At 39.3% G+C, this 17,913-nt stretch overlaps 1 protein-coding gene across 15 annotated transcripts in view; it reads left to right on the top strand.

Moving 5' to 3' along the window:
• The window catches only part of KMT2C (lysine methyltransferase 2C), a 332,701-nt gene that overhangs the window by 199,618 nt on the left and 115,170 nt on the right, over positions 1–17,913 (top strand). For 14 of the 15 annotated variants that reach the window (XM_030550063.1, XM_030550061.1, XM_030550060.1 and 11 more), the window contains one exon: positions 4,449–5,191. In XM_030550063.1, coding sequence (XP_030405923.1) covers positions 4,449–5,191 — 743 coding nt within the window. The remainder of the gene's footprint in view (positions 1–4,448; positions 5,192–17,913) is intronic. The other variant, XM_030550055.1, reaches the window with a different exon arrangement.

Raw genomic sequence — 17,913 nt, 5'->3', positions numbered from 1 at the left:
AATATTTGCGCCATTGTCTTTCTGGGTACTGAAGTTAAACTGACTGGTCTCTAATTCCCTGGGTGGTCCTTATTCCCCTTTTTATAGATTGGAACTATATATGGCTTCTTCCAGTCTTCTGGAATCTCTCCTGTCTTACATGAGTTTTTGAAGATAATCACTAAAGGCTCAGATATCTTCTCAATCAGCTCCTTGAGTATTCTAGGATGTATTTCATCAAGCTCTGCTGACTTGAAAACACCTAACTTGTCTAAGTAATTTTTAACTTGTTTTTTCCATATTTTAGCCTCAGCTCCTGCCTCATTTTCACGATCATTCACTATGTTAGATGTCCAGTCACTACTAACCTTTTTGGTGAAAACTGAAACAGAAAAGGCATTTAGCATTTCCACCTTTTCAATAGTTTTCTATTATTGTCTCCCCTGCCACACACCCAATGAGGTTGGAAAGACATTAACAGAATATTGCTAAATTTATTTTTTATTTCATTGTTCACCCAGAGATGGGTGAATATGCACAAATGTACTATGAATTCTTATTTTCCATTATTTGTCCTGCTCTACTGTCATGTGAACTCAACCGTTTTTTGGTACCATCTTTACTGGAGTCTAAAAACAATCCTACTGCAGTGAAGAAGGACTCCAGATCTCCATTAGAAGATTCATCCTCTGCGTCTCTTTCTCCCAAAAGAGGTCAGAAACATTAGTCAACCTGCAAAGAAGCTTAGGGTGATTGTGTCAGAATGATTGGTCAGTACATCCCATCCCAACAATCTAATTGGCTGGATACCTTTTTTTCCCTTTTTTAAAAATACATTTTGTCTTTTTATTTTACTTACCATAGCACCGCATTGCTTCTCTGTTCTGCAGAGACTTCAGAAACACTTGTTTAAGTCTTGAGCTGTGTGATCTTAACTACATTCCAAGTATCAGGAACCTTTGATCCTACTCCTATTGTTGTTACCATTGCTAGCCTAAATAGATCGATTGTTGGCAAAGATGTCAATGCCATCAATCTGGAGTGTAACAGCACCAGTATCTTTCTTAGAATAAAAGACTAGGTGAGTTGTCTTTGTGCAATACATGATGAGTAGAGAAGACATATTTGATTACATGATGATATATGCAAAGACCTGAATTAAATGGCTTAAAAAAAATTCTTTACAGAAGTGGGGAAATCAGGGAAGTCATTGGATAAGATTACTGAACAGTCAGATCTTTCAGAAGTAAAAGACAAAAATAGTATACTTGTCTAGGAGAGTTAAATAATATACTTTTTTAGGAGACTTTTAAAAATTCACCAAGAAAAAGAGTAAAACCAGAGTAATGGTAGCCTAGCATTTAGAATGTCCCTGTATGGTGTCCGAGTTATTTAGTACATGCAGTCCTTTGCTCCCCATGTTAATACTAATATCACGGTGTGGAATATTGGGAGGCATAGATGATTTGGATAAGCCTTCTCTAATGATAGATTCAAAGGAGCTGAGAGACTATTGGTTGGCTTTTAAATCAGTGGGACCTGAAGAGTTGTATCCAAGATCCTGAAACAAATAGCAAAATATATAGCTGATAGTTTGATTTCATTGGTAAGATCACATGAAGCACAAGAGGAGTGCACAAAGTATTTTCGAAACGTAAATATATTAAACTGTTTGGATAAATCACAGTTAGGTAACCTGTTAAAATAAACAATACAGGAAATATTTAGATGACAATTTGATGCGTAGGAAGACTCTAGATATGTGGAGAAGAAAGGTATTTGTGGTGGTTTGTTTTAAATGAAAAGCCAAACAAAAATTGTTTGTTCTATCATTAAATAAAATTGTAATTGTTGTGAATAAAGTGAATTGACTGAACCATTTTTGTTATTGGTCTAAATGATCTAATATAAAAGTTGGGAAGATTTTTGGTGATATGAACACAAAACTGTTTGTTTAACCAGAAGTGGAAACAGTCAGAGCATAATCAAAAGCAGTTGAGGTGTCAAGTGAGCTTCTTTTGGTATTAGGCCACGTCCAGACTAGGTATAAAAATCGATTTTAGATACGCAACTTCAGCTATGGGAATAACGTAGCTGAAGTCGAATTTCTAAAATCGAGGTACTCACCCATCTGGACGGCGCGGCATCGATGTCCGCGGCTCACTGTGTCAATTCCGGAACTCCGTTCGGGTTGATGGAGTTCCGGAATCGATGTAAGCGCGCTCGGGGATCGATACATCGCGTCCAGACTAGACGCGATATATCGCTCCCCGAGCAATCGATTTTAACCCGCCGATGCCGCGGGTTAGTCTGGACGTGGGCTCAGTGATATTTAATAGCTTCACAGATTACCTGGAAGATTAAATAATCCAATTTGATGGTGATGCCAATTTAAGAAGGATTGCAAACATAATAGAAGATCAAGTGAAACTGCAATAGGACCTTGATAATTTAGAAAATTGGGCAAATTCCATTGGGATGATATTCACCTTATATGGAGATAATACAGATGAGAAATGCCACATGGGAGAAAGCTGGTTTGAGGCAAGGAATCCCACTGGTGGTAATACATTACAAACATGAGCATTTAATGTGAGGCTATCGCACAAACAAGGAAACCATGTTGATTTGCCTGACTTTATAAAAAAAAAATATATAGGTTTTAATTCTTCAGAAATTCATGGCTCAGGCTCACACATACACTGGACAAGAGTAGTTTTCTTCTTGCTACCTTTGCATACCATAACTTGAAATCACACTTTCTTGCTGATCCTAAGTGATGAGCTGTGGGGAGCTTTATTGATTGTACATGGTTGGGAGAGATTTTTGTCCAACTGGGCAGTTTACATCATCTGAGATTGTTTAATTTGTGGATATTTTGTTTTTTAAGATTTTTATGGAGAACACTGTGTGGTTATGAAACTGTCAAAGGTGTTTTTCAGAAGGAAAATTGTACTTTCTAAGGAATTACCTACTGGAAAATTTATCTGTGGTCAATTTTTTGAAAATATATACTATTCTGATTTATCATGTGAATGATTTGTGCTACACTGGGTCTTTGTTTAAGTTCTGAAGCTTTGTATTAAATCCATGTTGTTAATCCACTTGCTGAATATTGAAATCTAAAATGAGCTTATGGCAGTGAATATTGTGATATTCTGAACATACTTTTCACGTTACATAACTCAAAGCTAACACATTACTTTAAGTATCAGAGGGGTAGCCGATTACTTTAACTACATTATAAACTGTTTCTCTACTTTCCTCGTGTTCTTTAGGAAGATGGACCGTCTGCACTACTTCTGTACGTGTTTAGATTTAAGCACCAGTGCCACACTGAAGAAAAAAAAAAGATTTCATATATTTAAAAGATTTTATATAGAGAGTAAATACCCTATTAAACAGTCATTTACTTTTTCTGGCCTTAATTTTTCCATCATTTCCAATTTCTGGATTATTTGTATGTGTATAAGCAAACACTTCTAATTTTTTCTAGGTTGTATTTTGAGTTTTGTGGATTAGATACATAAAACATTTGGTATGGTTTAATGTAATGAAATATCATATCAAAATTTTACTGTAATTCTGACAGCATTTGTGATGTCAGAAACACTTTCTGGCAGCATGGTAACATGTTCTGGGTGAATAATGGCATCCCAGCCAAGGGGAAAGAATTTAGAATGCCCTCCCCTTCGCTGTGCAGGAGCCAGTGGGTTTCTGCACCGGTCAGACCAGCAAATCAACTAGAATACTCCCCCTTCCCAGCTATTTCCTCCCAAACCCAGGATGGAAGATGAGCTCCCATGAGGAGGGGAAAGGGGAAGATGGAGGAAGTTACATCTGCAGCCTTTCAGGAGAAATAGTCCACTTCCCATCATCTCACATACTAATATTTATTATTTTAAAGTATCTTGTCTATGGGATTAGGTAGTTTGATCCGGTAGCACATTGCAGCACCTGTTCCTCCAGAATCTCAAGACTAGGTCAAACCTGATATCTGGGTGGGAGCAAGTTTCACAGTGAAAAGTCTTCCACGACGGCTTGCCTACACTAGGAAGGATTTGGGAGCATAGCTCATAACAGCAAATGAGGGGTTTTTTGTAATTATAGTTTATGCCAGGTCACGAAATGAAACAGAGTCCTTTTGCTGGTGTAGCTTGTTTGCCAGTATAACTGTGTCTACCCAAAGCTTTTGCTTGGCATACTTATGTCTGTTGATGTGCAATCTTTTTTTTCCACACCCGTAACAGACATAGACACGTGGTTAAAACTATGTCGTCCAGGCCTAAGAACATTCTGCTTGCTTGCACCTTCATATTTAAACCTAGGTTCCATCTGCTGTATTATTTCTCTGGAAGATAAATGTATGTTTTAATGTTGAAATATCTCCCACTTTTCTTTTTTTAAATATAAAACTTTTCTACTGTTGATGCTTTCGTATGAGTCTCTAACAATATGCTCTCGCTTAGTTACAGACATATCACAGGATGAAAAGACTGTTGAACTGGAAGCAGGAGTTTCTGATCAACTTGGTACAGCTAAAATGGAAACATCTCCTAAAAGGACACCAGCATCCGATGACAGTCAAACTAAGCACATGATGGAAGTGACAGAAAGCATTCAAGTTGTAACACAGCTGGAATCGGACAAACAAGCAGAAGAGCAACAACTGTCACAAGATGCTGAGGTATCAAAAGTATCCACAGAGGAAACTCAGACTCCCCTTTCAGCACCTGAGGCCACAACAACACCACCAGAAACTTTAGGGTCTGTGAATAAAGAAGAGGTTTCTTTTAAGATTGAAGAGCAATTGGAGACAGTAAGAGTGCAAGAAGACGTAGAAAAGCAAGAAACCCATGAAAGCTCTGAAACACCAACTTTTCTGTTGAAAGTGGAAACCACTCCTGCAAATGAAAGTTGTGCAAACAACAGTTCGCTATCAGGAGACAAACCTATAAAGTCACCGACTGAGACATATTCTTCATGTTCACCATCAGTTGATATAAACAAGAGAAGTGTGTGTTCCTCACCAGTAGTTTCATTAGACTTGCATTCTGCACATGACATGCTGCATAGTCAGACTCCACCACGGAGTTCCTCTGCCGGAAATGTTCTCCCAACAACTTATATATCTGTCACTCCAAAAATCGGCATGGGAAAGCCAGCTATCACCAAACGAAAGTTTTCTCCTGGGAGACCAAGATCAAGACAGGTAAGCATATTGTTGTAGTATTGAAGCTGGTACACAAATCATTGTTAACTTTCAATATACTGTGTTTTTGAAAGAAGTATCAAGTTTGGGTTTATGAAAAACAATTTGATCTATCCTGGAAAATATACAGTGTGTTTATCTTGCAGTATAAATTGGGCATATAGTTTATTGTTAACAATCCATTATTTTAAACATATGTGTTTTGAAAAACTCTGGGTAACTACAGGTTGAATAATTGAAAATAATACATGGTGAAGTTCTCTAATGGGAAATTTCTTACTTTTGGATTATCCTTTGAGCACTGGAGCAAACTAGAAATCTTATATGATCCTCAAATGCAATATTCAAGGTACATCCCAGAAGTGATATTATCCATAATGTCGTAGTTTTTGTTGTGTAAGCTTATTTCTCACTCTTTCATATCAATCTGCTTATATTTCCATCTTGATCTGTATATTGTATCTGTAGGCAGGAGGTGGTAAAATTTTTCACCTACCTTTATAGATGAACCTGGAGCAACCCTGCTGTCCTTGTGCTGGGAGATTTTCCCTTGGCGGAAATTTGTGATTATGGCGAATGGTCTGATAATTTTGTTATGTTGGCAGGTATCTATTAGGAACTATCTGGTACAAGTCAGTGCAATTGTGATTTGGGTTAGATTTGATCGTAGTCCTCAAAAGAAAATAGCTTACTGCATCGTCTATAATACACACTAAAGATATAGTTTGAAAACAAATTGTTTACGCATCTTTCATATTTATTTTGCCATTGCAAATTTTTCACATGAAATATTTTACTGTGATCTGTTAAATTAGTACGTCATTAGTCAAGATCACAAAATTTCATTTTTTGCTTCTGAACATCATAGGCTTATAATTTCACTTTTTGTGAAGGAAAGAATTGTAAAATCTATATGATACTTTCCATATTACTGATTTAGGCCAGGTCTACTCTACATACATACTTTGGTATAACTACATTGCTCAGGAGTTTGAAAAATCCACACATTACAAAGTGATGTAGTTATACTGACTATAACCCTCCACGTAGACAGTGCTATCTCAGTGGGAGAGCTTCTCCCATCGGCCTAGAGCGTCTTCACCGGGACTACTACAGCATCGCAGCTGTATTGGTGCAGCAGCGCCAATGCAAGCTTGTAGTGTAGACATGTCCTTATTTAAGACTATTCGCAAGCACAAAGCAAAGCCTTATATTTTTTGAGAGGTGAGAAAGTGTTCTCCAGGGATTGAGAATCCAAGACTAATTTAATCCTCTACAGTAAATGTAGCAAATTGCATACAAGATCATTCAATCAGGTGGGGTTTGGTGCATTTCTCAGTGGCTTTCACTGTATGTAAACATAATGAAATTGGCTGTAAATATGCAGTAAATCTGAAATTTGCAGCTAATCTACTGGAAGAAACTGTACTTGCCCCTGCTCTAGTATCTCCTTATAGTACTTAAATGAGCATTGTCACATATTTTAGAATATGACATTGTTTCTATACCTAAATGTCTTGAAAATCAAATGCATTTTCCATTAAAGTTTACTTAGTTTGTAATACAGATTTTTTTCTAGCGTAGTGTAAAATGACCTTAAAATGCATTTTTGTGTGTCTGATGGGGAAAGTGGGGGGGAGAAAATGCCAAACGGTGGATACTTCTTTATTTTGGACATCAGCAAACTAAATGTTACTTACGCTACTGCCCCCATGACTTGTGAGAACTCAGCCACAGTTCTGGTGATAACGTTTGTTAATTAACAGCTGCTGGAGAGCCTGTAAGAGGGGAGCACAAAGGACAGATTTGGATAAATGCGGGGGCGGCTCTAGACATTTTGCCGTCCCAAGCATGGCTGCATGCTGCGGAGGACGCTCTGCCGGTCGCCAGTCCCGCGGCTCCGGTGGACCTCCCGCAAGCATGCCTTCGGAGGATCCGCTGGTCCCGCGGCTTTGGTGGACCTCCCGCCGGCGTGCCTGCGGAGGGTCCGCTGGTCCCATGGCTCCACCGAAGCTGCAGGACCAGTGGACCCTCCGCAGGCATGCCGCCGAAGGCTGCCTGTCTGCCACCCTCCCGGTGACCGACAGAGTGCCCCCCATGGCATGCTGCCCCAAGCACGCGCTTGGCATGCTGGGGCCTGGAGCCACCCCTGGATAAATGGCCATATTTTAATATGTGAAATGGGTTTCTGTGAATTCTTCTAAAATCACATTAAAAGTTTCTTATTTGTTCCCAGCTTTAATTCAGTAATAATACACATAAGTGGTGAAGGAAAATAATTGTACATTTAAAAAAAAAATCAACAAAAAGCACTGAATTATGTTGTACATACTGCTCACTTCCTCTACTATTGACATGAACATCTTAATATATATAGCTCGTGTAATATGGCCAAGTTACAATTGCTGTGGGAACCATAACACTGAATTTTATGGCTAGAGCAAACAAAATCCCAGTCATAATATTGTCATAATATAATTTTAGCATTTAATGTCCATGTTAATTAAAAAAGAAAAAAGAGTCACCAGTGTATTTCTTTGAAATATGCATCTTGAGGCACTTCTTCATGATATTAGGATGTGTTAATATTCTCAGGAGTGGTCATCATGGATCGAATATTCATATAAACACGTAGTTAATGTTTTAATGTCTAACATTTGAAATAGTACATGTATGGTTATTTGAGTGTGCAGAAACATGGATTTGTCTGGATAACCATTTCCAGTGGTTAAATGACTCCCATTTAAATTGTTAAGAAAAATATACTGGTCACATAGCACACAACTCATTTAGAGTTTGTTTATTTCTCAATTTTTTTACTTTGCGCAAGTTGGGGAAAAGATAATTTTCCCCTTAAGAACTAACGGCTGATCTAAGGTTTATTGAAGTCAGTGAAAACACTCCCATTGACTTCAGTGGACTTTGAATCATGCCATTAATACGCTAAGTTGGATCTTCGATCATTCCAGTAGCAATTTCATTGTAAGAAAAGCATCTGCAAAGGTTTTGATCCAAATCCTAAACTCCTCAATTGTTACTCATTTATTTTTCTGTCCGAACTCTGTCAAATTTCCATTGAAGTCAGTGGAAATTTGCCTGAGGAAGGACTGAACAAAAAGTAAGAATGAATCTCAGGATACTTGATCAAAGTATTAATTTAAAAGGAAACCCAGCTTTTCTCTCATTTATTATACTAGTTTTGTTACAACTGGATCATCTTATGTTTTTGTGCTCTTAGTTGATCGTTTCTTAATTTTATTCCTATTATATTGTTACAGTTTTGACGTGAGTGTATTAATTAAGAGACCTATATATCTGTAGAGGATACTTATCTTTTGAGAAAAGGAGTTTGCTTTTCTGTAATTAATGTTTTCTAAATACAGTTTCACCATTGGAACCACACTTCTACTTCTCAGAGATTAGCGATTCTGTGTTTATTCTTTTATACTCTTAGATTATTGTAGATCATTATATACTAAGGCATGTACTGTATGTACAAATATATTTGCATATCCCTGAAACAATGCAATAATTCTTTCCGATGAAGCTTCTCAATTTTACACTATTAACTTCCTAGTCTGTTCCTTTGCTAAGGGACTGAGATCTTTTGAATGTGGGTCTGTAGAGGATACTAGCTTTAGAAAAGTCCAATTACTGGTAAACAATTTCCCTTTTGAGTAATATATAAGCAAACAGAAAAATCCCAGCTGGGTAAGTCATGTGTTAAACTTTGTACTCATGGGTATCATCTAGAACTGCATTGATACAATTTGCCTTGAGTCAATGTTGTTATAAAAATTTTGTACTTGTGGTAAATCAGTAATTGGGGATGAGAATAATTAACCTTCTGTGAAGATATTTCATTAGTACCTGAGAAAACACACAGTATTTTTATCCTCTTGTGTTTTGTCATACTCACTTTTAAAAAATTTAATATTAAATATAGAGATCTCATTTTTCTTTCAAACTGGAATGAATATAAATATCTACTTTTCTAATTTTTAGTAGATGAGACATTCACACTGTCGTCTTCTTTCTTTGCCGTCAAATACTCAGTTTGTTTTTGAAAGTTGATTCACATATTACAGAATGACAGGAGCAACTCCGTAGTTAAAATTGTAACTAGTTTTTCTGGTTCATAATCCTCATTTGGATACAATTCCTTTCCTAATTTCAGAGAAATAAAAGTATTCTGTGTATAATTTCACAAATTGTGTTCTGCCAAAGGAGAATTATTGTGGCGAAGCTTGAGGGTAATTGTACAAGGTGTTCATTGGAAATTAATTTGAAAAATTACAGATATGTCACTTCTGCATGATAATTTCCACAAACCTGTTACAATGAACACGTAAGCCTGTTTGCAGTGTGGGAACAGAACCAGACCTATCAGTCACTGGCAGCAGGAGAATGCTCTGCTCTTTGAAGCTCCTGCCAGTTTTTCTGCCTCCCTGGTGGCTCAGCCAGGTCTCCTTGCTGCAAAACTTTTCTGAGGGAAATTCAAGATTGTATATCAAATGGCTCACTAACAATTTGGCTTAATAATGTGTCCATCTAATCCGCAGTCATTCCCAGGGCCTGCATTTGCCTTGTGAAGAGCTGTCCTCTCAGCTCTGCATCCCTTCTGAGGCATTTGCAATGGCTGGTGTCCCTGCAGCCTCTGAAAAAGCCAGAGGCAAGTGGAAGGTTTTGTGCCTCCTGCTTCACCCCTTTGTGAGTGTTTTTTGGGGGAATTCGACTGGCTCTGTAGGGTGAGTGCAGTTCCCCTCATAGTGCAGTTTGATTGGGGGCTCTTACCCTCTCCTCTGAGCAAGAAAGGAACCAGGCAGGATTGGAGATACAGGCTCTGCTGGGGTAAGTGTCATTGGGCTCTTTCCACAGCAGGAAAGGGGGCAGAAAGGATTAGAAAAGAACTGGCTCTGGGGCAAGCAGCCCCAGCTCCATAACGGTAGTGATGCCAGAAGGAAGATCAACCCTGAGTCTCTATAACCCACACCAGCAGCCACACCTCTGTGCAGAGCTCAACCATATCCCACAGATGGAGAGCACGGGACACAGCACAGTCTCCGTCAACCCAAGAGAGTCCAGCAAAGGGTCTTCAGGCCTAGCCCCTTTCCCTTGCTTCAAACACAGATCTAGCCATGTAGATCTCATGCGATGGAGAGGGGTAATTTCAAATCCATTCTTGAGACCCAGAAGGACCCATGTAGGGGAGGTTAGCCTCAATGAGGACAAGGGGACTGGTAGCCACTTGAAATATTTTCTTCACAATTTCTGTCCCCCGTTATCCTGCTTCAGAGGGGAAGTGAAACTGGGCTCAAATTTCTAAAGCACTGAAATAAATGAATAATAAAATCAGTGCTGTTTCCCCAGATCACATTTGTGGAATGCAGTAGAGTTGAATAATCCCCAGCACCAGGTTTCCCTTCTCACCCCCGTGGAGTCCAGTAGGGTGAATAATCTCCAGCGCTGGGTTCCCTGGCTCACCTTCCTGAGTGGAACCTGGCAGATCTATGCAGAAAAGACTAAGCAATAGAGATGCATATTCTTCTAGGCATGCGTATGTACACCACACCTCTTCCCCCACCCTGCCCCACACACGCAATGGGAATTCTTTAGTGCAGGAAGGCCAGGAGTCCAAATCATAGTTAGTCAAATATTTTAAAATATCCCCCAAAACAAACAAACAAAACATTAGAGGATAGACTCTGTCAGGAAAGAGTGTTCTGAGTATTGGAAACTCTGCTTGGGAGGTCTACGCTACCCTAGACCTGCTATATCTATGTTTTCCTTCATATGTATCCTGGGATTTTCTGAAAGACTGCAAAAATATCAGGCTGTCATCACCAGCTGCCTCTGTGGGTAGTCATGCCCTAATGTCAAGGTTATTGTTCTTAGCTTTTGTTGCAGGTTGTCCTGACTTGCAACCACCTCCATATCCTCCACCCGCAGGTGGCTATGGAGTGATGAGAGGTTCAGCAGCCCCGATGTGGGAGAACAGGCAGGCAGTAAGGGGCCTGTGGTCCACCATTTCTTTCTTTACCGGGAAGCTGGCAGTCTGTAGACTCTTTCAGGAACAAAGAGAGCTCCCCATAGCTCTTCAGAGAGGAAATTCAGACGTTTCACAGTAGTTGAGACACCGGTTGAGGAAATTCTAAGTTCTGCAGGAGCAGGGATGCCAGTGGAACATCTGCTTCATGGAGCTTTTAAGCTCTGTACTAGCAGAAATGGTAACTGAGTGACATTCTGACCCCATTGAAGTCAGTGGGTTTTTTGCTAGTGATTCCATTAGGGCCAGGATTTCACCATAAGATACCTACTGTTCACAAGATATGGTGGATTAGTCTCTCAGCATATCTCCTTCCTACTGCCATCTGTACTCGTGTATGTGGCTTCTCAGTGTGTTTTATTTGTTCATTTATTTAATGTATTTATAATTATAACCACACTAAAACACACCACTGTTTCAAAGTTCCAGATACTTGTTTAGCATATACACAAATAGGTAAACTGCCTCAATTGTTCTGTTACAAAGGAGAACAATTTTTCTAAAAGAGATTTTTTGCCTGCAAATGAGGTCTTCAGTTTACATGTGATTGTGAAAGGTAATAAGATATTTCTATATTCTTTTCTAACTTTTGCAAGAGAAAACTTAAAATAGTATTGGGAAGAAACAGAAACAGCACTTCACAGTTTTTAAAAGCAAATTCTCCAACTAAGCCTTTGTAAGTGTAACGTTACCTTGTCAGTTTCTTCAGAAAGAAAATTTACTAGAATATTTATGCTAAATGAAAGCCTAACAATGCATAATTAAGGTTTCACAAACAACCAAAATTCTGACTACCTAGTCCACAACTGTGCACAATTAATCCTTTTACACCCTACCGCCATATAGCAAATTGACCATAAGATTTCTGCGTTTCCAACATAAACTATTAACCCATTATTGCATGCTGAATATAGATTGTCAGATCTGCCCCCCACTTATTGTATATGGACTACTCAAACACTCCTGCAAGTACAATGCCCACTTCTGGACACAGAGAAACATTCACATGTACAGTAACTCCTCACTTAACGTTGTAGTTATGTTCCTGAAAAATGAGACTTTAAGCGAAACGATGTTAAGCGAATCCAATTTCCCCATAAGAACTAATGTAAATGAGGGGGTTAGGTTCCAGGGAAATTTTTTTCACCAGACAAAAGACATATATATACTGTACACAGAGAGAGAGAGAGAAAGTATACGTTTTAAACAAACACTTTAATACTGGTACATAGTGATGATGATTGTGAAGCTTGATTGAGGCGGAGGAGGCAGAGGGTGAGATTTCCCTTACTGCTAAATGATGAACTAGCAATTGGCTGAGCCCTCAAGGATTAACTCTCTCACCCTGCAAGGCAGCAGGAATGGAGAGAGATATGTGCATTTCCTTTAAGCAGGCTGCCTTGTTAATTAGATCAGCTTGCTGAGACCAGAGCTGCTACAAGCTCCCTCTGTCCTGAGCCCTGCTCTATGGAAGATAGAATAAGCAGGGTGCAGGAGCAGGAGGACACCCTGACATTAGCTCCCCTCTTCCTTCCCTTCCCCTGCCCCTTGGCACAGCAAGCAGGAGTCTTGGGGAGCAGCTCCAAGACAGAGGGCAGGAGCAGCACATGGCAGTCAGGGAAGGGACACAGCTGAACTGCAGGCAGCTGCTGCACAGGGAACATAGGGGAGCGTGGAGCCCATAGGGGGCTGCCGGTCCACCCTAGTTCCAAACCCTCACCAGCTAGCTGCAAGGGGCTGCTCTTCCTGCAAGCAGTAGACAAAGCAGGCGGCTGCCAAATGACGTTAGAAGGAGCATTACACAACTTTAAACAAGCATGTTCCCTAATTGATCAGCAACATAACAAAACAACGTTAACTGGGATGACTTTATGTGAGGAGTTACTGTACTCTCTTGTGGCATATACATTCCAGAAAAAAATTCTTCAGTATCTCAGACACATCATTCCTCCCTCCGTAGTAGATAGTGTTTGTAATACCTGTCATGGTATAATTCCCCACTCTGAACCTTAGCGTCCAAAAGATGGGGTACCAGCATGAATTCCTCTAAGCTCAATTACCAGCTTAGTACTTGTAGCGCTGCCACCAACCAGGAATTCCAGTGCCTGGTACACTCTGGTCCCCCCAAAACCTTGCCCAGGGACCCCCAAGACCTAGTCCCTCTGGATCTTAACACAAGGAAAGTAAACCCTTTCCCTCACCGTTGCCTCTCCCAGGCTTCCCCTCCCTGGATTACCCTGGAAGATCACTGTGATTCAAACTCCTTGAATCTTGAAACAGAGAGGGAAATTCACCTTCCCCCCCCTTCTCTTTCCCCCTCCCAGACTCTTCCTGAGAAAGAAAGTAATACTAACACAGAGGGAAATTAACCGTTCTCTCCCCCTTCCCTCCTTTCTCCCCACCAATCCCCTGGTGGATCCAGACTCAGTCCCCTGGGGTCTCACCAGAATAAAAAAACAATCAGGTTCTTAAACAAGAAAAACTTTTAATTAAAGAAAGAACAAAGGTAAAAATTATCTTTGTAAATTTAAGATGGAATAGGTACAGGGTCTTTCAGCTATAGACACTGGGAACACCCTCCCAGCCTAAGTATACAAGTACAAATTAAAATCTTTTCAGCAAAATACCAATTTGAACTCCTTTCAGCCAAATACACATTTGAACTCCTCCCAGCCAAATACACATTTGCAAATAAAGAAAACAACCATAAGCCTAACTCGCTTTATCTACCTAGTACTCACTAGTCTGAACTTATAAGAGCCTGTATCGGAGAGATTTGAGAGAAACCTGGTTGCACATCTGATCCCTCTGAGCCCCCAGGGTGAACAACAACCAAAAAACTAACAGCACACACACAAAACTTCCCTCCCTCAAGAGTTGAAAGTATCCTATCCCCTGATTGGTCCTCTGGTCAGGTGATAGCCAGGCTCACTGTTCTTGTTAACCCTTTCCAGGCAAAAGAGATATGAAGCACTTTTGTTCTATTAACTCTTCCTTATCTGTTTATGACAATACCCTACAATATTTTCCTTATTTCCCTAGGCTCTAATCCAGCAAAGTTAAATATACGATTTAACTTGTTAATGTTGAGGTCAGTAGGACTACTCATGCGTAAAGTTAAGCACATGCTTAAATGCTGTACTGAATTGGGGCCTAAGTGCTTTGCTTCTGGAATGGAGTCTTAGTAACCTGGCACAAACACCATGTTGTAAGAGATGTATGATATATCTGCATCCTTATTCTAAAAGTACTACAAACGAACATCCAAGATTAGTTAGTACAATAAACATTCAAATAATTAATTGATGGGTGCATTTAAATGTACATTTATGGCAATAATACAGTTGCTGCTTGGGCCAAAGAGGGGCTCGCCAATGTTTGGGGCCTTTCTGGTTTGTTTCCGTTAGAAGGAGAAAATTATGATAGAATTGAATATTTCTTGGATGCAGTCCTGTTTGTTTATAAAGTGTATACATAAGGTCCTATTTCCCTGAACCCAGTAGTAATGAAAACACACGCTCAGAGAAACACTTCCATCCACACAAACTGATTCAGGGCTAAATTTTCTCTGGAAGTGTATGACTTGGATGATATTGGGGATATTCTTTACCAAAAAAAAAAAAAAAATTCTCCTGACAAATTGATATGGATGGTCAGTCATTATCTATGAAACATAATCCTCATATGAAATCAGTGCATACATACCAGTACGGGGTATCCTGTATTTTAACACTATTAAACACAGAGCCTCTTAAAGAAGCTTGTAAAAAGAATGTATCATGTAGAATGTAGAAGAATATGGAAAAGTATAGAAAACTGAATATTTGTTTCAGAATATTTGTGTGTGTGGAGAGAGAGGTTAATGGTAGTACTGGTATTATAAGTTTTTAGTGCAAAGTACTCTACGTAGTTAAAATTAAGATATTGAAATAATTGCTCTGGTTATTTAAGTAGCTAGGCACAGTAATTTATGGCTTTCAAGTTGGGTGTGTGGCTTTTGGTGGTTTGTTTTTTGTTTTAGTTTAATTAAATGTTTAACTACAAAGTAGTCTCACAGCTGATTGTGCATTTTTTTCATCAGACAGACATTGAGTAGAATCTATCTATGGTCTGTCTCATATTTCTAATAGATATTGTACTTTATAAGATATTTTTAGTGATTTTGTAATGTGATAACTAAGCTCTGCAAGAGTCAGAGTTTAAGGCCAAAAGAGACCACCGAGTTATCTAGTCTGACCTCCTGAAAACCACAGGCCACCACCAACACCCTACACTAAACTCAACAACCCAAATTAGACCAAAGTATTACAGCAAACACAAGACTAAATTATTATGTGCCACATGCAGAGAACAGGAGGGACTAAGATGGTCTAAATGCTCAGGACCCGTACAATGGCAGGGAGTTGATTAAGTGAGAGGTACCTAATTAATCCTGGCAAGTGACCCATACTTCATGCTGCAGAGGAAAGGGGAAAACCCCTCAAGGTCACTGCCAATCTAACCTGAGGAAAATTCCTTCCTAACTCCATATATGGTGATTAGTTACATTCTTAGCATGTGAACAGCAACCGGACACTTAGCACGTGAGAGACCGAGAATGCTTGGTGCCACCTCAGAGCACTGGACCCCTCTGTCAATTTTCTATTTCCAACTGTGGCCATCTCTAGGATTTTTAGGAAGGAGACTTTTAAAAAAAATGTTTGGGGGAATCCTTTCCTGACCACCTGAAGCCCTAAACCATCAGCATTAGGAACATAAGATTTAAACTGGAAGGGACTCCCCCTCCCCCCGGGTTGCTGAGTCCTGCCGCCACCATCACAAGCAACCATGGGACCCACTCTTAAATGTGTCCAGATCTCTCTCAAAACCAATTAAGTTGTTTGTTTGTTCCCACAACTCCTGTTGGGAGGCTGTCCAGAATTTCACTCCTCTGATGAATAGAAACCTTCCTCTAGTTTCCAGCCGTAATTTGTTCATGGCCAGTTTATATCCATTCGTTCTCATGCCAACATTGTACTTCAGCTTAAATAGCTCTTCACCCTCCCTGGTGTTCCTTCCCCCTCCCCAATTCCCGCATGTATTTATAAAGAGCAGTTATAGCCTTTCTCAGCCTTCATTTTGCTAGGCTAAACAAGCCAGGTCTTTCAGTCTTCTCTCATAAGAGAGGCTCTCCAGTCCCATAATCATTCTCGTAGTTCTTCTCCGTACCTGCTCCAGTTTCAATTAATCTTTCTTGAACATGGGTGACCAGAATTGTACACAGCATTTCAGATGGGGTCTTATCAGTGCTTTGTACAATGACATTAATACTACTGGAAATGCCTCGCCTGATGCATCCTAGAATCGCATTTGCTTTTTTCGCAACCGCATAATTTTGGTGGCTCATTGTTACCCTGTGATTGACCCACATACCCAGGTCTCTCTTCTCCTCTGTTGTTTCCAACTGATCAGCCCCCAGCTTGTAGCAAAAATTCTTATTATTAGACCCTTCATGCATGACCTTACACTTTGTACTATTGAATTTAATTCCATTTATGTTACTCCAGTCTTCAAGGTCATCCAGATTTTCCTATATAATATTTCAATCCTCTTCTGTATTGACCAATTCTCCCAACTTTTTATCATTAGCAGATTTCATTAGCACACTCCTACTTTTTGTACCAAGGACATTAATAAAAATACCAAATATGATAATTCCTTATCCATTTTACATTCTTGTACTAATCCCCAATTTAATTAATAATTTTCTGTGTGGTACCATGTCAGATGATTTACTGAAGTTCAAGTTTATTAGATCTTCTGCACTTCCCTTATCTAAAAAAATCAGTTATTTTCTCAAAGAAGGAAATCAGGTTAGTCTGACACAATCTGCCTTTGGTAAACACATGTAGCATTATATCCCCTTTTCCATTTACCTCCATTAATTTAATTATTCTTGCCCTTTACAATTTGTTCGAAAATCTTACATACCACTGAGGGTAGACTAACGGGTCTGTAATTGCTCCAATGACTTTATTTTCCCTTTTTTAAATGTAGGTACAACGTTAGTTATTCTTCAGTCATACAGTAGTACTCCTGAATAGAAAGATTTGTTAGTCCTTGCTACCAGACTAGCAATCTAGTGTTCCAGTTCTTTCAATATTCTGGGATGGAAATTATCTGGTCCCCCAATCTGAGCCTATTAAGATCTTTGAGTTTTCTGCCACTTCACATGTGGAAATTTCCATTTCTATATACTCATGTTCATCCACCATCCTGATTTCTTGCCAATGTTCCATATTGAAAACCAAGGCAAAGTATTCATTTAGTTTTGAGGTCATACCTAGACTATCTATAAACTCTTCCTCATTCACCCTGCATAGTGGCCCAACCTCATTCTTCCTTATTCTCGTTTTATTTATATAAGTAAAAAAAAGTCTTTATTTTCTTCACAAGAACTAATTCAGGTTGACTTTTAGAAAGTCTCACTTTATTCCTACATTTTCTAATCTTCAAGATGTAGCTTTCGTTGTTGATCAATCTGTTTTTCCATTCCCTTTAGGTTCTCTGCCACTATGAACAGCCTTTAAGGTGGCTATTCATCTGGAGCCTTTCCCTACAGTTTTTTACCCTTGCTTGGGATGCAAATTGCGATAGTTTTTGTATAGTTGATTTCAAGTAATTCCCAGCCTGCTCC

This window comes from Gopherus evgoodei, chromosome 2 (genome assembly GCF_007399415.2).
Source record: "Gopherus evgoodei ecotype Sinaloan lineage chromosome 2, rGopEvg1_v1.p, whole genome shotgun sequence".
Lineage (NCBI taxonomy): Eukaryota > Metazoa > Chordata > Testudines > Testudinidae > Gopherus > Gopherus evgoodei.
This window is presented reverse-complemented; position numbering and strand designations above follow the sequence as displayed.